The 23,737-nt window shown below is 44.9% G+C and overlaps 1 protein-coding gene across 2 annotated transcripts in view; it reads right to left on the bottom strand.

Moving 5' to 3' along the window:
- sema4c (sema domain, immunoglobulin domain (Ig), transmembrane domain (TM) and short cytoplasmic domain, (semaphorin) 4C) overlaps window positions 1–23,737 on the bottom strand; it is a 70,034-nt gene that overhangs the window by 11,099 nt on the left and 35,198 nt on the right. For both annotated transcript variants that reach the window (XM_078285419.1, XM_078285420.1), the window contains 7 exons: window positions 19,206–19,423; window positions 8,515–8,669; window positions 6,114–6,176; window positions 3,655–3,753; window positions 3,145–3,241; window positions 2,937–3,056; window positions 1,058–1,209 (listed from right to left, as the gene is read on the bottom strand). In XM_078285419.1, the coding sequence (XP_078141545.1) occupies window positions 1,058–1,209; window positions 2,937–3,056; window positions 3,145–3,241; window positions 3,655–3,753; window positions 6,114–6,176; window positions 8,515–8,669; window positions 19,206–19,329 (810 nt within the window). In that variant the 5' untranslated portion in view covers window positions 19,330–19,423. The remainder of the gene's footprint in view (window positions 1–1,057; window positions 1,210–2,936; window positions 3,057–3,144; window positions 3,242–3,654; window positions 3,754–6,113; window positions 6,177–8,514; window positions 8,670–19,205; window positions 19,424–23,737) is intronic.

The following is a 23,737-nucleotide window of genomic DNA, read 5'->3' as shown; positions in this document are numbered from 1 at the left end:
ACCAATGCTGCTGATAGGCAATATGCAACAGCTTCAATTTTGACCATTTTCATGCCAAAATCAAAGTATTCAGTTTCCCCCAGAATTGGATTCTGGGCAGGGTGGAAAAGCCTCTGAAACAGCATTCAGACCATGAAACACTAAAACTCTCTATGAAAACCTATGATGATGATAACTATAATACGCAATTACACAATAAACATTATATGCAGACTGATGATTAGTCCTTTCATATGGCATTCTGTGGGCTTCAGAGACACGTCTGCCATCCTCAGTGACTGTATGAGCGGTAAAAAAGGAATTTAAAAAATGCCCATATTACAGCTGTGAGATATAGATATTGTGTTGCTGCTGCAATAGCAATCTCAACTGGATGTACTGAATTATGCATTGCTCTGGTGCACATCATGTGAGAGCATCTGCTTTCAGCTCCATTCAAACAGCTTTATTGTTCATCACGGCGTGGACATTAAAGGGCACAGTGCATATATTGTTTACTTTATTACACACATATCCTCAGACTGTGAACAATCCGGCATTCTGTTTGGTTTAAAGGTTACTGGGATTATTTAAGTGTGTAACCGTCCGCTGAGTAGTGTCATCTGCTGGACTCTGAACCCTGGTTGTGTTAATTAAAGTTCACTGAAATGATAAAGGACAAGTAAGAGCAGCTCAAAGCCTCGCCATTAGAAAAAAAACTAGTTTCCTGGAGGGTTCAACCCATATGGATTTTTTTTAGATTTGCTTCTTCTTCACAGTCGGATGGAAGCGCAGATGTAGACAGAGAGAGAGCAAAGTTAAATTTTCCATATAAGCGCACTGATAGTCCAATATCAAACCAGCAGGTTCGCGGTTCAGGTTCAACCCGCTTTAATCTTGACCAAACAAAGCGGAGACAGCTCCTAATTGAATCCGCGGCGGGATCAGATCAGATTAGCGCCTTAAGCCCGGCGAGAGAGGCCAAGCGCTTTCGTTTCGGAGCGATTCCGTGCAGGTTGGGGGTGTAAAAGCGGCGTGTGTGTGTGTGTGTGTGTGTGTGTGTGTGTGTGTGTGTCACCTTGCAGACGCGGGCCACCCTGGCCACCGTGAGCTCCGTGTCGCAGTCCAGCTCCAGCGCCCGCTCGCTGAAGAAGAAGTAGATCTTGTCGTCGTCGCCCTCCTTGCTGCCGCTGCTCTCCCTCACCAGGGCCGAGCCCACGAAGTCCGGCTCTGCGCGCGCACACACACACACACACACACACACACACACACACACACACACACACACAGGAGAGTAGTATTAGAGGGAGTGTTTACACATGATTGCAAAGACATAGATCACAGCCGAGCAAATACACAGAGAGACTCACCCCATAGGTGCGTCTGAATCACACACACACACACACACACACACACACACACACACACACACGCACACTTGTCACCTCCTCCCCATCTCATTCCCTGCCGCCTCTCCTCATCTCTCTCTCTCTCTCTCTCTCTCTGTTTTCTATTATCCCTCTCTCCTTCGCCTCATCTCTCCTTCACCTCATCTCTCTCTCTCTGTTCCCTATTAGCGGTCCATTTCTTCTCCCTCCCTCACAGCCCTCCTCTCCCTCTATCTCCCTCCATCTCTCTCAGGTTCTCTGTATTTGCAGTCCTCATTAGGGTTCGACTGATACGGGTTTGTAATTTTTGGACTGAAGCTACTGATAGCTTCAAGTTTGATCTTTTTTGTGATGAAATATTTAAAAAGTTACAAAGGCGCAGTGTTTCTTGCAGAATTCTGTTCTTTTCTGAATGGAAAAGCCTCTGAAACAGCATTTAGACACTAAAACTCTCCATTGAAAGCCAGACTAATGAAACCTCCATCATATCAGAGGTGGTCTGATTTTTAATAAAAGGCCAATATCGGCCTGAAACATGTGAAAACCGATATATCAGTCTAAACCTATACGCCTCATCTGTATGTTCCTCTTCTCTCTCCCTCCACTCTCCATTCCCCTCACCTCTCCCTCGATCCGTTCGGTCCTAATGTCTGTTCTTTCATCACCTACTTTTCCCGCTGCGATTTCATCCTCTTCTCTCCCCTCCATTTCTCCCCGAGTCGCTCTCTCCGTTCCTCCACCTCCTCCCTCCCCCCAGATAATGATCCGTTCCTTTTTTTTCTGGCTCTTTCTCTCCATCTGCGCCTCATTTCCTGCGCCCATCCCTCTTTCCCCCCGTTCTTTTGCATCGTTTCTTGCTCTTTTATACTTTTTCTTTCCCGTCTGTCCTCTTTTTTAAGGTTTTTTCTCATCCGTGCCTTTATTGCCTCCCTGCCTCTAGCACTACTAGGTACAGTTAGGCTGATATATTGGTTTGCCAATATCGTCTTTTTAATAACATTCGGATATCAGCCAGTCAGTGTTACACACCTCTGATATGATGCAGTTCATTTGATTCCACATTTATTGTATAATTGGTCAATACTACACCAGATGTCTATGGGAAGCCTTTAATCTGATACTTTGATTGCGATATTTTCATTGGATGCCACACAAGTATGCATGAATATTTGTTTGTCTTCTTCTTCTTCTTTTTCTCATTATTACTAGTATTAGTATTATCCTGGGTATCAAGAGTTTTAGTGTCCCAGTTTCAGAGGCTTTTCCACCCTGACAAGAATACAATTCTGGGGGAAACACTGAACACTCATAATTTTTTATCATGAAAATGGACAAATTCAAAGATATTGAATAGCGGCGTGCTAGCGCAAATTACTGGCTTTTGGCAGCTTCAATCCAAAAACGGTGGTACTCACCCTTCCTCACTCTTAAAAAAGAACGTGTCCTATTTTGTGTTGGGATAACACACAAAACCCAGCCAAAGTATTGAAAATAATGCACAATAACAGTGATTTCACAGTGATTTTCCTCCCGTCTCTCCCTCCATCCCTTCCTCTCCCTCTCTCTCACCGTTGAGCCAGGCGGGCAGGTATTCGCTCTTCATGCTGTAGTGCTGCTGGCCCAGGTTCCTCAGGATCACCGGCTCCGTACCCAGGAAGTTGTTGAGCGTTGCGGAGTACAGCTCCTTATCTGGACCGACAACATGCATGCTGCGGTTTAGTTCCGTTTTTAAACATACAAATATACTACAAGCATACACACACACACACATACTCACCCACGATCAGGCCAGTGTGGCCCTTGGCAGGGTCGTAGGGGCACTTGCCCTTCCCATCCTCCAGGGCGGCGGTGTTGAGGCTGAAATAGTCTGCGTTCTGCACACACACACACACACACACACACAAACACACACAAGGAGAGACACATTTTGTCAGCGGTCAGTATGTGTTATGACACAGCTGCAAGCTCTGTCTGTCCGTGACAAGGACCATAGCCTCAATCCTCGCCATGTTGTCTTATCGCGTCGCTGTCACACACACACACACACACACACACACACACACACACTCACACAGGATTTCCGACCCTGCCACACACACTCATATCCAGCCCAACCCAGCGTGAGCTACTTTTTTCCATTGCATTTATTTTTATTTTGTGACACTGGTCTTCGCCTCAGGTCAGACGGCAGACATCTCAAGTTGACACCTGTCAACACCGGCTAGCTATGACGCACTGTCTGGAGACACACACACACGCATACACACACATACACACACACACTTACCACATAGGTGCATTTTGGCTGGAAGGCGTAGGTGCCGCAGGTGTAGAGGTGTGTGTGATTGTAACTCTGCAGGAAGCGGATGTAGTTGAAACACTCGGTCTGTGGAGGAGAGAGAGGAAGAATTGTTCTCTTCTTGAAGGGGAATTTCACCTCTGGACTGTTTTGTCCTCTGCCTGGGTGGATTTTATTCCACCCTGCTGATTTTCAGTGTGGTCTTAAGTTCTTTGGGGATTGGGTTTTACTGTAATGCTTTGCTTTCATGTGAATTTCTGTAAATCCGTATTCACCTGGAATAACCTGGAAACTAGGGTTAGACCGATATATCGGCTTGCTGATATTGGTCTTTTATTATGTAGAGTCTTAGTGTTCCATGGTCTAAATGCTGTTTCAGAGGCTTTTCTGCACTGCTAAGAATAGAATTCTGGGGGAGACAATATACTTTTTTTTTACTATTTTGCATTTTTTGGCATGAAAAAGGTCAAATTTGAAGATACTTAATATTGGCAGTCCAAAAACCTTGGTATGGACCTTCAAAAATCCATATGAACCCTCCAGGAAACTAGATTTTTCCAGCAGTATCCCTCAGTGAGGCTTTGGGTTGCTCTTATTTGTCCCATATATGTGCTTATTCCTCATTTCAGTGAACTTTAATTAACACAGCCAGGGTTCAGAGTCCAGCACATGACACTACTCAGCGGACAGTTAAATACACTTAAATAATCCCAGTAACCTTTAACAGAATGTTGTTCACAGCTTGAGGATATGTGTGTAATAAAGTAAACAATATATGCACTGTACCCTTTAATGTCGACACCGTGATGAACAATAAAGCTGTTTGAATGGAGCTGAAAGCAGATGCTCTCACATGATGTGCACCAGAGCAATGCGTAATCCAATACATCCGGTTGATATCGCTATTGCAGCAGCAACACAATATCTATATCTCACAGCTGTAATATGGGCATTTTTTAAATTCCTTTTTTACCGCTCATACAATCACCGAGGATAATAAGACTGAGGAGCGTCTGGCAGACGAGCCTCTTTCAAGCCCACAACTACAATATTGTATGAAAAGACGGCGGCAGGCGGAGTAAACACCATATGGCTATTCTTGCATAGCAGGTAAATGTATTCCCACTACATATATATACAGTTACTGAATATTTCAAACTGGGATAAAGAGCGGTAAGTCACAATAAATCTACTTTTCTTAGTATTTTTTAAAGTCTGTAGCTTTCTATGAGATCTGCCATTTAGTGTAAAACAAATGCTCTGCACTTTACCTCCCATCACTGAGGATATAAGTTAGTTAGTATGGGCCAAAAGAGAAGTATCCTGATCACAGCCCATTATAGACGATAAGGACCAGGCCAAAGCAGGCAAACCATCCATTTTAGGGAGATGAATTTAGAACTTGCATTAAATTTTAATAACTAATTAAAGCGCTGGAGTATTTTTAGAGCTCGGGTTAGGGTTACTTATTCCTAGGCAAGTGCTTCTACTTCAGCTTGAGTCCAATTTAACTGAAGTAGCAGTGAAATATTTCTCTTTCCACTTCTGTTTTAAGCCACGCCAAAAGTTACTGTTGTGCAATGAGACGATTGGAAGCTCATTTTCCAAAAGGCTGATGTGTTTCTATAAAATATTAAACTAGGCTTTAAAAAAATGATATTCCAAATGCACATTAGGCAGCAGTGAGAAGCTCTTGTTGTGGCTGAACAGCAGGGCTGGGGGCCAATACACTGTCTGTGTTGACACAGAACACCTGAAGGTAAAACACTGAGAGATCATAAGCCTTAACCCCACATGAGCTACTGATGGATTAAGCTAACGATGAACTTATGAAACAATCATAAGTTACTTCTCATCTTATAAACATTTGCAACATCACTAGCAATGAGATTAGTTACATTTTTATATCTGATTCATAAGTGAAGAATTGTGTTGCTGCTGTGGCACATCATTTGTACATCAGTACCTAATGTTAATACATGCATAGTTATACCTACATTATTTTATACTGATGATACATAAATTATGTGTTGATCAACAAATCATTTATACATCATCAGTAACAATAATGATAACTATATGGGTTCCTAAAGAATGGTACGGTATGTAGGTCTAATGATGTACTAGCAATAGTATTCTTCATTAAGTCATTGCGTGTTAAGGCTTCTATTCTATTCTATTCTGTTCTATTCTGTTCTATTCTGTTCTATTCTATTCTGTTCTATTCTATTCTATTCTGTTCTGTTCTATTCTATTCTGTTCTGTTCTGTTCTGTTCTATTCTATTCTATTCTATTCTGTTCCTCTATTCTATTCCTCCTTGAAAATGAACTGAGCCCAACCAACTAATGTAATGAATGGAAAGTTGCCGGTTCGAATCCCTCGGCCGGCTTGGGAAAATGTGGTTGAGTAAAGTCAGTGAGTAACGCTGCCCTCCCTGTCCCTTACCTGGTTGTTCTTCCCCTTGGCAGCACACTCCCTCTTCTTATCCTGAGGGGCTGGCCAGTCGATCTGAGAGAGAGAGAGAGAGAGAGAGAGAGAGAGAGAGAAGGAGAGAGAGAGAGAGAGAGAGAGAGGAGATAGGGATGTGATGAGAACAGTGCCAAAACAAGACAACAGTACAACATGTCGTCCCCTACTAATGATGCAGTTGCCCTTTGGGCCAATCAGTAAATAAATGAAAAAGCATTAGTGGAGAAAACTGTTCGAGAAACTCAAAATGGCGGAAAATCCATTATGGTCCTGGAGGCAGATTTGTAGAGGAAGGGTCGCTGGATACATGAGCACCAAATGTCACGTCATTTGAACTTGGAGTATTGGAGATGTGGCTGGTTATTAAAAGTTTTCATTTTGATGAATAATTGTAGCGGCCCCCCCCCCCCCCCCCCCCCCCCTTGGGCCAATCTGTGATATTTTGAAAAAGCTTCTTCAAAATCTGATCAGTGGTGGGGAACAACAGAAGCAAATAATGTGGAGGGAAACACTTTAGAAATAAACAGAAAAAAACAAAACCTGATAAAAAAAAAATGAAAAACCATATCTTTTAAGAATGGAAGGATAGAACGGAGGAAAATAATATTCGGTCGACCGTATTATTTCTCATTCTCATGCTGTACTAGTCAACCAACCTCGACTTAATGCAATTTAGCGAAAGAAAGAGAGACACGGGAAAGAAAGAAAGCAAGAACGAGTAACAGACGAGGGAACAAAGAGGGCGGGTGTTGAGAGAGGGATGGGCAGATGGCGACAGAGGAGCGGACTATTCCCTGCACCTCCGTCAGTCATTTTTCTGCCTTCCCTCCTTCCCTCACTGGAGGGACGACAACAGGTGGTCTTATCATTACTGTAAGGCTCACAGCACTCACTCAGACAGCCTGTGTGTGTGTGTGCGTGTGCGTGTGTGTGTGTGCGTGTGTGTGTGTGTGCATCTGTGTGTGCATCTAATAACTGCTCATTACGGAGCTAAATCAGATAACAATCCCCAAACCGCTGCGGGCCGCTTGCTGCACCTTCATTGGACTGCTGTAATTGTATTGATCGCAATACAGACCAATTATTGAGGGAGCAAAGCAAAGCCAGATTGAGTCACTGAGGCTTCTCAATGTGTGTGTGTGTGTGACTGTGTGACTGTGTGTGTGTGTGTGTGTCAAGTCAAGGGTATTTATAGAGCGCTTTAACAAACAGGTTCGCCACAAAGTGCTTTACAGAAAACAAGGGACACAAAAACAAATAAAGACGAGACCAATAAAAGAAACAAGAGATTGAAGTTCATCACGCACGCAAGAAACGGGACCAGAGCTGTGTGTGCTTATGTGTGTGTGTGTGTATGTGCCCGTGTACACACACACTCTGAGTGGATTATGTTAGTACCGAAATGAGTGGAATATTGGAGCCCATAGCTGCACATATGATCCTGATATTTGGCAGCTTGTCCGCAATATTGTTGTTAGGCTTTTAGCAACTGATGACATGAAGAGCTGCCAGATAATGTAATAATATGTTCAAAAGTAATCTCTCAAAGTGAGTCAAAAATGTATTAATAGTATTGTAATATTTTTTTTCTGGTTTATGTAATACATTGTTAAATAAAAGTTAAATAACTTTAATTGTTGCAATATCAGTCTGAAGATGTTATTACAGTGTCTGGCAATTTATTCCATGACGCTGAAGCCATGTGAAAACCTCATAACTCCAGTTTGGTGATTTTTTGGTGGTTTTAACTCCAATTGAAGGATTACATGCTCCTCTGTGGGCTGAACACATTTTATGACACTTGGGTTTATGAAGCTCTTTCAAACCCCACTGGATAAACTCAGAGAGACAGTCAAGGCAGTCAAGCTGTTTATCTTGGCGGTTTTAACCTGTAAGCAACAATTAAGAAGTCTTATTACATTATTTATTACCCATTTAGAGGAACATTTTTATTACATTTGGAGGAGGTATTCAATTATTCAACAGTTTGTACATCATCAGTTGCTACGAGGCTTAAAGATTTAATAAGAGAAGAGCAGGCCTGACCAAAAAAAAGACCCAACAACTAGTGTGAGTCAGTCTACTGTAGCTCATTAACATCAGGTAGCTGGGTGATGTAACGGGAACAAAGCTTTTTGTGTTCTCAGATGTCCTTGAATCACGCTGAACCTCTGGAATAACTCACTTGCAGGGTTTATCCAAAAATGGGCCAAATAATCGAATAAAATCAGGTCCGCTGTACAGTTGTGCAGCCAGACAGTGCGTCAGAGATGATGCTTTATGTTCCTTACCTTCCCTTCCAAGATGAACCTCTAACCTAACCTAACTGTCTATGATGAAGCTCTGTGATGCATGTGTGTGTGTGTGTGTGTGTCACCTGTGGCCGCAGTTGTCTGCTGATGTCGTTGGGGTCCAGGGCGAACAGCACCTCCCGCGCCCCGACGTACAAAACCCTCTCATGGTCGGACAGCGTCAGCATGCTGTAGTTCCACACTCCCTGAACGCTGAACCTCGCCATGCTGTCCAACACATCTGGATAGAGAGACACACAGACACATAAACACATCATCAGCATTTACACCTGCTACTAAAATGCAATTTGCAAGACGCAAACGCAAACAGCGCTCATTGCAATCGCATTAACGATCCGATCTCCGCCAGACAAAACCAGAAGAAAAACCAATGTGTTCGCATGAGCGAGGAAGCATCCGAAATGTCACGGCCACCGGTACGAGCGTCATGACTGTGGGTAGAATGCATCATCGCCACGGATCAAAATGTCACAGCTGCAGGCAGAGAACTCTCTCTCCACCGGCCTGCCAGGAAAACGTAGCAAAAATATGGACATTTGTTGTCATTGTTTCTGCTGCCTCCTACTAGAGAGAAGTAGAAGACGACTCTGTCTGTGGGAAAGGAGGAATAAGTCCCGGCTGTACTGTTGCACCTGCCATGTTTGGTTTTGTTGACGACAGGCGGACTTAGTAGTAGGACCTAGTAGCAAGAGTGTGCACGGAAAATGAAATCCGATCACAATGCAGACAGAATGCAGATGGTGAGAATGCATGTGATCGCATAAAAATAGTGAGATCGGATTGCTCATTATCCTGGAAAGCACATCCAGAGGCAGATCGCATCGTAACACCGGGTGTAAATGAGGTCTTTTACTTTGATTGGGCTATTAGTCTGACTATAAATGGAGTATAAGGCGCCGTGTAAACGCAGCTATTGATTACTCCACATCAAATAGCTGAGTCAATCTAATTTATCTCAGGACGGCCTCATTCATCTCAGGATTGTCTGTGTTTTTTGGTGCTGTGTCTCATTTTGCTGCCCGGAGACCGACGCAAACAATCTCAGAGGGATTATGGGAGAATCACAGAACGCTCTCTCCACGTTGCCGTCTGCAGGATTTGCTGTTCAGCCGAAAACCGGAGCCGAGGCTTTCTTTCATGAAAAATTTAAAGAGATGCACCCACTGTTTTGGTGTTAACTCTCAGATGCATATGCACGCACGCACGCACACACACACACACACACACACACACACACACACACACACACACACACAGACTGCAGGCATTCACATTTGTAATGCATGGTGGCCAATTCCTAATAAGACATTGAAACTCAGACTCAAAGACACACACACACACACACACACACACACACACACACACACACATGCCCCTCCCACCCCGCCACAAACACACACACTCACACACACACTCACACACACACACACACCACTTGATCCCCCTACCGACATAAAAAACAAGCATACACTAACATAATGTGTGGCAGCAGACGCCTAATAATACATTCAAACAGACACACACACACACACACACACACACACACACCATTCAATCCCCCGACCAGCATACAAACAAACTAATGGTGCAGAGCCGGAGAGGGAGAGAGAGAAAGAGGGGGAGAGAGAGGAAGAGAAACAGAGGCGGAAAGAGACAGAAAGAGAGAGAGAGAGAAAGAGACAGAGAAAGAAAGAGAGAGAGAGGAGGACGGTGTTTCGTTTTCATTATCCGCCCTCTTGTTGCCTGTCGTGTCGCCTTGTTCTCTCTCTTTCTCTCTTTTCTCCGGGCGGATGGAGTGTGTGCAAAATGTGAGACGACGACAGCCCCGGCTGCCGGTAATGTGATCTCATGAATTGAATGATAATATATATATTTTCTCTTCTTCTTTTCTGGAGGATGAATGTTTCCCCTTCCTTCACTGTTTTTACGGCTGAAAATAGCAGCTGAAATCCGGGGAGGAAACGGCGGGGACCGGTGTGATTTATGGTGTGACTAACTGCTCATGTGACGCTGTGGCCTAGTTGGGACTAGATAGACTTATATACATGGAGAGGGATATACTGGATGAAGGAGGTGTGTGTGTGTGTGTGTGTGTGTGCGACCGATATAGGATATTGAAACCGCTACTTTTACATTGAGGCTGCTGATAGCTGATATTCAGTATCTGTATTTGTCCATTTTCATGCCAAAAAGTTACAAAATATGAAGGATTCAGTGTTTTCCCCCCAGATTTATATTCTTGTCAACGTGCAAAAGCCTCTGAAACAGCATTTAGACCATCATGGGACACTAAAACTCTCCATTAACACCCTACAGGTCAGCTCCCAGGTGCGGATGTGTGTTACGTTGTGAATGTGAAGCAGGACGTTCTGTCAAATCTTTCCTGGATAAATAAAAGAGAGGCGGGACGCCGTGAGAGGCAGAGAGGGACGGAAGCAGAGAGACGGAGGGAGAGGAGGGAATAAGCAAGGGAAGGAAGGGGGATAAGTAGTGAACTCGGCTTATTATCTGAAGAGCAGCGGTGTATAAACATTGGAGGGTATGTGCGGACGAGCGAGCTAGATGAGAGTGAGTGAGGAGAGAGAGAGAGAGAGAGAGAGAGAGAGAGAGAGAGAGAGAGATGAGGGTGTCCTCAGGGGAGAACTGAGCACATCTGCTATGTTCCACACAGCCAGGCAAAAAAACTCCAGAGCTGACACACTTACTGAGGTGCTCACACGCACACACACACACACACACACACACACACACACACACAGCGAGGCACGTGCCTTCACGCACAAACAAGTGCGTGTGTGGACACATGCACACACAAAGTATACACAGGCTCACACGTGTAAGCGAGAAGACACATTGCATTTGCAGACACGCAGACACACGCACGCATGCACACACACACACACACACGCACACACTCCTGTAGAGTTCTCCAGGGTACCTGCTCAGCGACTTGAACGTCTCTCCACCAACGGAGGGAAAGTTTTGCTCTCTGGGCTCCGAGCGGCTTGTTTGAAGTGATCAGCGACTCTGTCATTAAGAGGCGATACGGGCCGACGCATTTACCATCTGCCACCACACTGTGGCAGGCCTGAGGCTACCTGCTGTGTGTGTGTGTGTGTGTGTGGTTGTACCCTGCATGAGTGTGGGCTTCTCAGCAGCAGCAGAGAGTCTCCATAACTGTGTGTGTGTGTGTTTGAGAAAGAGAGAGACCTCAAGACCTTTACAATGCTACATTGAATTGAATGTAAGACCAATTTAAACTATAAATGGGCAGAATAAGAAAAAAGACACAATGGAATTAATGGTTAAGTGATAAGAAGTCCAATGAAAGCAGATAGGATGCATATTGCACTACTAACCCTGTTCTGGATTAATGTAACAGAGGACATGCAGTGCAAAAGAATCTGTCATTGCATAGAGAAAAGAATAAGCCCTGTATTAACTGTATTTAAGAGGTTTTAATACATTTTAAGACCTTCAATTTAATTTATTTTAAGACTTTTTCATACTTTTTAAGGACCTGGTAAGTGTGTGTGTGAGGGCGGAATGGGGTAAATTACAAGGCCTTTGATGATGCTTGGAGACAAAAGTTTGGAGGGAGTAGGCAAAAAAAAAAAAAAACGGAGAATAGAAATAAAAGAATGAAGGACAGAGACGAGGAGAGGCTTAACGACTCCCACAGACGAAGGGAAAAGCAGACCGAGACAAAAGGGAAGTGAAAATAGAAAGAGAAAATAGAGAAGAAGATGGGCAACTCAGAGGGCCGGGCCGAGGTCACTGCCATGGAAACTGAGACCGTCAGAGGACCCCTGGACTACAAGACCTCTTCAATGGCTCTCTCGTGTGTGTGTGTGTGTGTGTGTGTGTGTGTGAAGGATGATAAAGGCAGGAAAAGAGAGTTTGTGTGCATGTTATATGGGTGTGTCTCAGTGTGAGAAAAGAGGAAATTAATCACAAAGAGTAATAGGCAACAAGTGTGTGTGTGGGTTATATATTGTTCATAACATAATGCATAGCTTTATACATTATAGTATAGTGGAGGGTAAACCCACTTAAACTCAGTTTACCCACCTTTTAATTAGCAGAATAGAGGTTTATCCAGCTTTTTAGGCTGATAGAAATCGTATTGGGGTTAAATTCATTGGTAGGTAGTATCAAACTGATGCATGTAATATGAAGATAGGGTCATTTAAAGCATAAATGAATGATATTTGTTCATATTGGTGGTTGTTTGCCATATGATGATCACCAACTGGAGGTCATAGTTAATCCTCCTTTTGATTACTTACCACTAAATCACTGTATATGTACAATCTGTGTGTGTGTGTGTGTGTGAGGAGAAAAGGAGAATTTGAGAGACTGATAGAGAGTCTGAAACAGCAAAGAGTCACTATCAGGGTATGTATATGATCTGTGTGTGTGTGTGTGTGTGTGTGTGTGTCCAGATTCTGCAGATGTGTGTGCACGCTCCATAGTGGGGTATCTTAGGGTCACGTCGCAGCTTTACCATCCAACCCAACCCAACCCAACCCAACCCAAACTGAGCCAAACTGAGCCAAACCGAGTCGGACCAAGCAGAAACTTCCACCCAGGAGGGCGGAGAAGGAGGAAGAGGAGGAGGAGGAGGGGGGGTAGTGCGGCGGCCGCTTCACGGCTGGCTGAAGAGGCCACGATCTGGGCCTCGACTCTGTGATCTGCCTCCATCAGCCTTCCAGCTCCAGCCTTTCTCTCTCTCTCTCTCTCTCTCTCTCTCTCTCTCTCTCTCTGTCTCTCTCTCTCTGTCGGCTATAAATACATCTAGCCTCTGCTTATAGCTGCTAACCGCCGAGCCACTCGCACACCAAACTATGATTAAAGGCCTATTTTAGGAGGGCTTTGAAGCAGCGACACACACCGAACAAGAGACGGAGAAAGAGAGAGAGAGAGAGAGAGCAGGGAGAGACGTTGTACAGCACCCACACAGACATGCAGATACACAGAAACACACTGAGCATCTTCAGCCCTCATCTAAGCAGTCGAGCAGGTAGCCTCTTTGAAAGAAAGAAAAAAAAAAAGACACAAACACACACACGCCCTCCCACGTGGAGGCACTGCATTGTCTGGAACAAAAAAAACAAACCAAAAAAAACAGTATGTTGAACAGACGACAAGCTTGCTGGAGAGTCAGGTCGTACGACAGAATGAGAGCATGTGGAGAGAGAGGCGGAGAGAGAGAGAGAGAGAGATGGAAAGAGAGAGAGAGAGAGAGAGAGAGATAGAAAGAGAGAGAGGAAGATATGCCCTTACTGGTGTTTGAATGTGTCACATTTGGAGCTGCTGTGCGTCATTACAGGTACTGATGAGTATATTGAAAAGCGCATGTTTTCGAACCAAATAATGACTCACTCTCAGTATGGCTGGAATGTACAAAGCGCTGCTTGTCGGTTATGGAAAATATGTCTTTTTTTATATACTTTGGCAATATTGTTTCTGATGAACAGTCATGGCAATCAAGCGACTGAACTGCACTGAATTGGAGAGCGGGAGATGAAGGGATGGGCGAGTGGGAGGAGAGGAAGTGGTAAAAGTGGATTAACACAACAACGGAACAAGTGAGCCAGTGGGGGGTGGGTGTGTGGGGATGGGGGGAGGAGGGGTGGGGGGGTGGGCGGTGAAGTTGAGGAATGAGAGAGGATGAAAGCGAGGGGGGGGGGGGTGAAAAAGCCTGACTCAGTGGGGCGGGGAGGGGAGGGAGGGGGGGTTTGCAATCCACAACAAGCAGAACAGAACAAATCAAAAGCCGGTTGATGCCACAAGTGAGGTTTTTTCTTTCTTTTTTTTTTCATTCCAGCGTCATGGTTGGGGCATGCTTACTGTGTGACTGGTACAACTTTTTTTTTTTTTTGTGTAAAAATGCTGCGGTGATGACACACAGATGGAGAGAGATAGATGCAGCGCCTGTGGAGCTCCACGGGCAGAGCATGGCATTAACGCTGCCAAGGGGCTGGCGGGGCCACTGATGCACCGAAAACTCATTAGGGTTTCGACGGAGACAGGGTTTTTGAAGTCCAATGCTAATGTTTTGCTTCAAATTTGAGCATTTTCAGGCCAAAAGATTACAAGTTTTCAGTGTTTCCCCCTGAATTGTATTGGAAAAGCCTCTGAAACAGCATTTAGACCATCATGAAACACTAAAACTCTCCATTGAAACCCAGGATAATAACAATACAAAAAAACATATTCAAACATACTCCGATCAAACTGTCACATTAGAATCAATTCCAGTTAAGGGTTTCCCATAGACAACCAGTGTAGTATTGATCAATTCTAATAAGTATGTCATCAATCAAAGTGCATCATCCATCATAGCATACTGACTGGCTCATATCTGATTTTTAATAAAAGGCCAATATTGGCAAACCAATACATTGTTTTAACCGCAGCACTGGATGAAAGCAGTCATCAAGCGGTATTCCTATTTTTATACACACACACACACACACACACACACATACACACACACCAGCCATTGTGGAGACATATGACAACAGAGAGCACTCCGGGTCTTGACATCTGGTCCCGGCTGTTAATCCTTACTGACCAATCAGATCAGGGTCAGGGGATGACTGACGTTCATGGCAGATGAAATGCGGTGATGAATCTCTGTCCTCCCTCCCTCCCTCCCTCCCTCCCTCTCTCCATCCTCCCTCCTCTATCCTTCCAGTCACGCACCACCTCTCTCCCTCCTCCTCTCCCTCTCTCTCAACCACTCATTACCGTAATTGGAGGGTTTGGAGAGATATGGGAGAGAGAGAGAGAGAAGGAAAAAACAAAGTTCGAGAGAAAAAGAGAGAGAGAGAGAGAGAGGTTTCTGGAGGTCAGAGGCCCGGCCCTTTTCCGCCCTCCTCCTTTCTGTGGCTCTCGTTTTTTTTTTCTTCTTCCTCCCCCATCTCTCGTTCTATCTCTCTTTTCTCTAAATCACGAGGCGCACATTTGCTTTGGCTTTCCTTTAAAGTCGCAGTGCTCAATTGCTGCATCAAAGCTGGCTAGATTTTCAAACAAACTATCCAATTTCCAAGTGCTCTCTTTCTCCTTCTCTCTCCACCTCCCTCTTTCTCTCTTTCTTTCTTTCTTTCTTTCTTTCTTTGACCACAGCTGCTGGGCTTTGTCACACTGTAGTTTTGGCTTACTGGCCTCTGTCACTAGCCTGGGCCTGGGAGTGTGTGTGTGTGTGTGTGTGTGTGTGTGTGTGTGTGCGTGCGCGTTTGTGTGTTATCTGTGAGTGCATGAGAGACTGACAACAAGAGAAAGCCAGAGAGAGAAAGAAAGTCAAAGAAAGAGTGTGTGCATGAGAAAAAGAGAAAAAAGGAGTGAGAGAAACAGCGGTGTTTATCAGTGTAAGTGTTTTCTGTGTTCAGATAGACCCGGTTAAGGGTTTGAAAATTGTCTAAAATCACATAATGGATCCTCCAATCAGCCATTACCACCCGCACTGAGAAAAATGAAGAAAATAGGAAATGATAGAGTGGGTCAGAGAGACGGACAATGAGAGAGGCAGAAGAAAAGGAAAAGATATAAAATCCCCTCCTCTTACACATTAAACAGAACACAACCAACACAAGTATGTATGAAATGTATGGATGAAAAGCATGAAAAAAACCCATAATTACAGCATGTATGCAGGGTGCACAAAATAACAGCTTTCTGAGACAAAATATATACCAAACTTGATATATGTGCTACATGAAATATATGAAAAAATCTAAGAATATCAAGATGTATGCAATATATAACAGAAGAATTAGAATATGGGGAAATCTACAGCAATATGGGAATGTATGGACTGTATAGAGGATGTGGCAAATGTGCTCATATTCACATTAACAGCTCTACAGAGGGCCATACATACTGTGTGCACCCAAAGTGTCTAGTTACACACACACACACACACACACACCCATAAATGTGACAAGTGCCTGGTGCAGAATAACAACAGAGTGAAATTCGAAATGTCAAAATGTGACTTTTAAAAAAACGTAGAGAAAAGAGGAAGAAGAAGTGGATAGATAGATAGGTAGATAGAGAGAGAGCGAGAGGGGAGAGAGAGAGAGAGAGAGAGAGAGAGAGTTTGTGTGTCTTCCTCTGCAACCCCAACGACTTTAAGCCTCATGTAATTGCAGGGGAATGGGGGTAAATATTATCTCTTCACCCATCTCTACCCCCCCTACACACACACACACACACACACACACCCCACCCAACCCCACCCCACCCCACCCGCACTGCCTGGAGCTCCAAATCCCCTCAGACTGCCAGCCTAAGCAAGATACACACACACACTAGACACACACACACATAAACACAGGCGGATTAGACAGACACACACACACACACACGCAGCTACACACACGTACTCGACAGACAAATAGGTAGAAACACACACACACTCTCTCTCTCTGTGGCCCTCACACATTTTCTCTCACTCTTGTTTTTCATTGCCTTGTCTTCATGTCTCTTTCTTGCAAACTCCTACTGCATACTAACAGCAAACCCACACACACACACACACACACACAGCAGGCACACACACCCAGTTTGTGTTAATATGGATGCTGTGTATGTGTGTGTGCAGAGAAATAGCACCATGCAGTATAAAACACAGGGTGCATGGCCTGTGTGTGTGTGTGTGTTTTTCTTTGCCTCGTCTTTCTCTCTGTCGTTCGTCTCTCTCTCTCTTCTGAAGCTACTTTCTGTCCTTTTAAGGCAGTCAGTGGCCGGCCTCCCTCTCTCACTCTCTCTCTCTCTCTCTCTCTCGTCTCTCCTCCTTTCTCTCTTTTCACTTGCCCTTCTCTCCTTCCCTCTCTGCCTTTCTTTCTGCAGGTTTCTTTTTCCATTTTCTCTCTCTCTCTCCTCCCCTCCTCCTCCACCCTGTAGAAAGTATCCGTCCTAACAAGTCGTTTAATCCGGCACTGAGCCTTAAAATCTTGTTTTTTCTTAAAACAAATGGAAAAATCGCTCGACGGGGTGCAGATAAATCCACTCGTTTCCGCCGCAAAATCAATTTGTTGCAAGAGTTTTCTTGAATTAAGCGTCATTTTCTTGATACCAGTGGATTGGCTGCCTTATTCCGCCTCGTTTCACGACGTTAACGCAGGTTTCTAAGAAAATTCCTGAAACTGCATTGGAAGCAAGTGGAATTATCTCACCTCTCCTGGCAGATGTGTTCACCTGTTTCATGAAAAATCAGATTGTAAGACCGAATAGGAGATGAAACGACTTGTCAGGACGGACATTTCTGGCAGTGCGCTTCCCTCTCTCCTTCCATATCAGATCATGTGACAGCGGGCGTCCCTGTTTGCCTCGCCTGGTGTGTGTTTACCAGAAGTGTGTGTGTGTGTGATTGTAGCGGAGATCTGGGCCGCGCTCGGCCAACGCTGGTTTGTCACAGTGAGCGTTTCACCAGAAAGTATTGACTCCCTGTCGATTGTTTTTTCCCGCTTTGTGTCCCCACATCGCCTCCGACGGCAAACAATGACTGTCGCATGAAGGGATGGGAGGGAGGAGGAGGAGGGCTGGATGGAAAACAGAAGAGAGAGAATGAGAGATGCGCGATAGCGGGATGAGAGAGCTGCTTTTGAACCCCCCCCCCCCCCCCCCCCCCCCTTCTCACGCACACGCACGCATACACACACGCGCGCGCAGACACCATTCTCCTCGAGAGCGGCTGAAATCGGAGCTCTTTGTGAAAAACGCCGTAAGAGCATTTCGGGTTCATGCGATGAGCCGGAGCGCACAAAGCAAAGAGGGGAGGGGGAGGGATAAAAGGCGAGAAGAAAGAGGAGGATGGGAAGGGAAGGGAGGGAGAGAGAGATACGGGATGAAAGGCGGGATAGGTGGTACAGAGAGGTGAGAAAATGTGTCTTTTTTTCCCCCTATTTTCTTTTCTGTCTTTATAGTATTTCCCTAATCCCCCGCGAGAGAATGGAGCACTTCCCCTTTGAGGGATAAAAAAAGACGTTTTCTCCTCTTGCAACAATTGGTATTGTTCGGTGCCGACAGCTGGGCCCGGCTGCAGAGGAACGCTGAGAGGAACAGGCGAACACTAGGATTAGACCAATATATTGGTTTTGCCGATATTGGCCTTTTATATCAGCCAGTCAATGACGTCAACCTACAATACAATGGAGGTTCCTCCCTGGCCACAGCTGGTCAATATGCTTTCATTATTTATAGTTTTCCATCAGAGAAATCATTCCAGTGTGGTACGGGAGGATTTTACTCAACAGTCTGTAAAACCTGCAGTGAAACCTGCCTCACCCTGACCAGTTTTAGTGTCCCATGATGGTCTAACTGCTGCTTCAGAGGCTTTTCCACCCTGACAAGAATACAATTCTGGGGGAAACATGAATACTTGTAAATGTTTGGCATGGAAATGGTCAAAAATGAAGATATTGATTATCAGTACAAAATCTATATCGGTTACCGGCAGCTTTGATCCAAAAATGTCGGTATCATTATCAGCCTTCAAAAACGCATATCGGTCGAACCCTATTTGGGGTAATACATGCATTGTTGCAGAAGGTCTAAATCCTATTTCAGAGGCTTCACCTCACTGCCAAGAACAACATTCTGGGGAAAACACTGAAAACTTTAGAAACAAAATAGAAATACCGAATACTGGCACAAACAAATCAGCTGTCGGCAAAAAAAACGATAGCTTTCAAAAACCAATGTCAGTCCAACCCTCGTGTGACCCGGTGCTGCGTGGCTCACTCACCCTGGTATCGAACGGTCTTGCGTGGGACCGGGTTCCAGTTGAGACCCAGCGACTTCTCCCAGCCAACCAGAAGCACCAGGAGCAGGACCTTTGGCCCGCCCATGGCTCCCTTGGCACCTCCCATTCGCCGAGAGGCAGCGGATCCGGCGTTGAGCGACGGGCCGAGCGATCAATCAGAGGGTCAGAGGGACTCGGAGAGCGGCCCGGCTCCTGGCAGCCTGCCGAGAGAGGAGAAGGTCAGGAAGTCAGTGCATCAGTTTGCAGGAGCATAACCTCAATTGAGTTACTTTCTTGGCATGACTGCTTATCAGGAACAACATTGCTCAAGCAGTATGCAAAACGGTCATTTACAGTTTACACACTCAAACCGTGCTGAGATGATAAATTATCCAGTTTGCAATACTACACATCATCATCAATATCTATAATAACGTAAAACAGTTCCAAAATTGAGAACATTTAGTTATGCAAATCATTCCAACCCAGCAAGGACATTGGTGTATGTGCGTGTGTGTGTGTGTGTATGTGAGCAACTAAATGATTTAATGGCTTTTGGCCTGGGGTGATGAAGAAAACTTTACTCTACCCCGGCCCTAAACACTTTCTCCCTCCCTCAGTCGGAGCGATAATCCAGCCAGCGGCACTCAAAAAGCTCAAAAAACAGCTTATCGCCGCCCTCTTGCCAAGCCAATTCAGCGGCGGTGTATTAAACCGGGGCCCGAGTTATCAAAGTTAATTGGCGCTGGCAACGCATCAAACGCCAATGCGTTGGGAAATGAATGTCGAGGCAAGGACAATCCAATAGCATTGTGTTGTAAATGAATTGGTTTATACCTAATGAACATGTCAGGCACGGGGCCGGTGTGCCTCTGACAGGTCCAGCATTACAGTCCAATAATAGCAGCGGATGATTGAAGCGTTGCCGCACCGCAGGTGAAGTTGATGCACAGGGTAAGAGGAGGAATTTCGCATTAAATGTTACTTACACACACGCACATTGCTCAGACGCACACACACAAACACACACACCCAAGTTTGTTTGACTATACCTGTGAGGACCGTCCACTGATGTTGAAGTTGAGTTGTTTTACTGTGAGTATAACTGATTATTTTGGTTTTTATTGCATTGGAAAGCCAACATCTGCGGACTCTAACTAACCTCAACCTTAACCCTTACCTAACCCAAACCCATTGTGAAGGATCTTCCTCGGCTTTCTATCTTGTGAGGACATTTGGTCCTCATAAGCATAGAAAGACAAGACCAAACACACGCACATGCACACTCCATCTGTAAGCGTTCCTCTCTGCACCTGCTCCTGTGTATCAGCGAGCGAAATGGCGCCTTTGATGATGCGTGCTGATTGGAGAGGGGAACCCATTGACTTTTAAACGGGCATAAAATGTCAAATTGTATTTACTCTAACCCAGCGAAAAAAAAGAAGATGAAATTCCTCCGTCTATATGGCACATTTTATCTCTGCTGCTGCTCCCCTCTCCCTCTCCCTCTGCCACGCTCTATTCCCAAACGTGAATATCAAATTCCTGCACAGGCAAACAAACATTCTGTCCACTTGGCGGATTGGCAGGGTAGGTAATTGAGATTTGGAGATGTGTGTGTGTGTGTGTGTGTGTGCACGTCCAGCCAACGTGACTGCTATTGATTGCGGAAAACAAGAGGAGGCTGTGGGTCGGAAAAAGAAGAAAGAAAGAAAATCTGTCCCCCACCCCATCCCACCACCCCCACCCCCACCCCCACCCCCCCCCCCCCGATCAGATCATGGCGACGTGCCGTTAAATTAGCGAGCTTAAAACGCTGGGTTTTGGGTGAAAGCTCCTAGCGCCTTACTAGCAGCTTTATTGGATCGATGCTCGGGGGCCTCGCCGGCCAACGCTTGAGCGAGCCGGGAAGAAATTGAGAGCGAGGGATGGAGGGAGAGAGAGGGATGGAGGGATGAGAGAAAGGGAGGGAGGGTTAGAGGAGGAGAAAGACAGAGAAAGAGAGAGAGAGAGAGAGAGAGAGAGAAAGCATGTCTCGGGACGTCGGGGGAGGCTCGTGGAGCCGAGCGACAGCCTTCAGCGTTCAGCCTATAGTGCTACAATCCTTCAATAACGACAGGATTCTCCCCCACTCGCTCTCTCTTGCCCTCTTTCTCTCTCTTTTCTCCCTCCATCCACTCTCCCATCTCTGTGTTGAGAGGTAACGAAGTGAAGTGGGCATCCTGAAGGCCGGATTAAGTGGAGAGGCGGCGTGTAAATGCTGGCGGGGAAGAGGAGGAGGAGGAGGAGGAGGAGGAGGAGGAGGAGGAGGATGGTGGGAGAGGAAGGAGGAGAGGAGGGAGATTCAAGGCTTCTGCCTGTCTGACGGAAAGCTTAGAGACGATGCTGGGTATTTTTTCACTCTCATTTTCCCCACTCTCTCTTTTCCCATCAGTCTGCTGTCAATTAATTGACTTCAGCGGCATGGCTGTTTATCAGAAACAATATTGCCGAAGCAGTATAGCAAATGTTCAGAAACTAACAAACGAGCTGAGACATTCAAACTATATTGAGCTGATAAATTATTTGGTTCGAAAAAACGTACTGTTCAGTAATAAAGAATCATCCATATCTATAATAATGTAGCTCCAACATTTCCAGAGTTGTACAAATCATTCAAAGGCCAGTGAGGGCGTATTGAACATTTCTCAAGTCAATACAGTTCATTTCAGCTGAGTGCTTTACTGGCATGACATGGAGATTCCATACATTGCCAAAAGCAGAAGATGAAAAATTGAATTCCATTACCTATAGAGCCATAACAATCATGGGAACAGATTAGACTTGCTGCGGTATTGTTCTCAGTCAGTATTGCTGCCCATTCAGTTCAGTTCAGTTCAGTTCAGTTCAGTTCAGATCTTTATTGCCCCTCGAGGGGAAATTTGATTTGCAGTAGAGGGCAAAAACACAAACACAACATACAAGAGGACATGGGACATTAATCACAACAGTTACAGCAAACAACCAAAAAATGTATCTGTTCGTTAAAAGTATCAAACCATTGGAATGGTAGCCGTAATAAAGTGCTGCTGAGCAGTGCAGTCAAGGTTTAGTGCAAATTAAGCGCATTTATTGCACTTGGAACAAAGGAAAATTTAAACCTATTGCTTTTTACCCTGGGGGACCTGTATCTCCGCCCAGAGGGGAGAAGAACGAATTCCTCCAAGAGTGGGTGGTCAGAGCTGGCCAAGATCGACCGTGCCTTCCGCAAAACTTGTCTGTCATAGATATCTGTTAAAGAAAGCTGCTGCGTGCCAATTATTTTGCTGGCTACTTTAACAATAGTGAACAAACGATTTTTGTTTTGCACTGTAAGGTTCCCATACCAAGAAATTAAACAAAAGGTTAAAATAGACTCAATAAAGGATTTGTAAAATAAAACCATCAATGTCTTGTCCACATTAAAAGTGTTCAGTCTGCGCAGAAAGTGAAGTCTCTGCAGGCCCTTTTTGCAGATTGCAGATGTGTTGAGGTCATGGTTCAGGTTCTTGTCGATCACTGTTCCCAGGCACTTGTAGCACTCAACCGTCTCGACAAGTGAGCCCTTGATTGTAGTCGGGAAGGTTGAGTGGGAGGTTTTCCTGAAGTCGATGGCCATATCTTTAGTTTTGTGAACATTTAACTTCAGGAAGTGGTTGTCACACCACTCTACAAAGTCTTAAAGTGGACAGTAGTTTACTAGCTAAAATGTGTGGTTGGATTGTATTAAAAGCTGAGGAGAAATCTACAAATAAAAGCCTTGCATGAGTTTTTGTACCCTCGAGATGCTTGTACAGATAATTAAATAAAATAGTAGTAGCATCATCCACCCCTCTATTAACCCGATATGCAAATTGCATCGGGTCGAGCAGGCCCTGAACCTTATCAGTCAGGATTTATTTGACCAATCGCTCAAAAGTCTTCATCACTAGTGAGGTCAGAGCCACAGGCCTAAGGTCGTTGAGCTCTTTTGGGGATTTGTTCTTGGCCACGGGTACAACAACAGACTCCTTCCACAGTTTCGGGACCTTGTGCTGGGTAAGTGACGAGTTAAAAAGATCAGTAAAAATATCACATACCTGATCTGCACAAACTTTAAGGAATTTGCCAGTGATCACGTCAGGCCCAGGGCTCTTACTAATATTACATTTATGGAACATGGATCTGACAGAATGGGCACTGATTGTAGGCTGAGAGGTGGCAGTACAGTCACTCAACATATCAAACAGATCACTATGCACATTTGTAAAATCATGTTCATCATTAAAACGTAAATAAAAAACATTCAGTGCATTTGCAAGCTCTGAATTTGAATCAAAACCATCAATGGTGATTGAGCTATTATTCTTATTGTACTGGCCTGTCATGGCTTTCATGCCATCCCACACTGCCTTTAGGTCGTTACTATGAAATTTCTCCACTTCTCTGGCAGCTACTTTACCCCTTTTAAGGAGTGGCTTGTAGGTTGGGATAAGAAGGATAGTGTTGTGATCGGAGGAGCCGAGAGGGGGCAAAGC

This window comes from Centroberyx gerrardi, chromosome 8, assembly GCF_048128805.1.
Source record: "Centroberyx gerrardi isolate f3 chromosome 8, fCenGer3.hap1.cur.20231027, whole genome shotgun sequence".
Classification (NCBI taxonomy): Eukaryota; Metazoa; Chordata; class Actinopteri; order Beryciformes; family Berycidae; genus Centroberyx; species Centroberyx gerrardi.
This window is presented reverse-complemented; position numbering and strand designations above follow the sequence as displayed.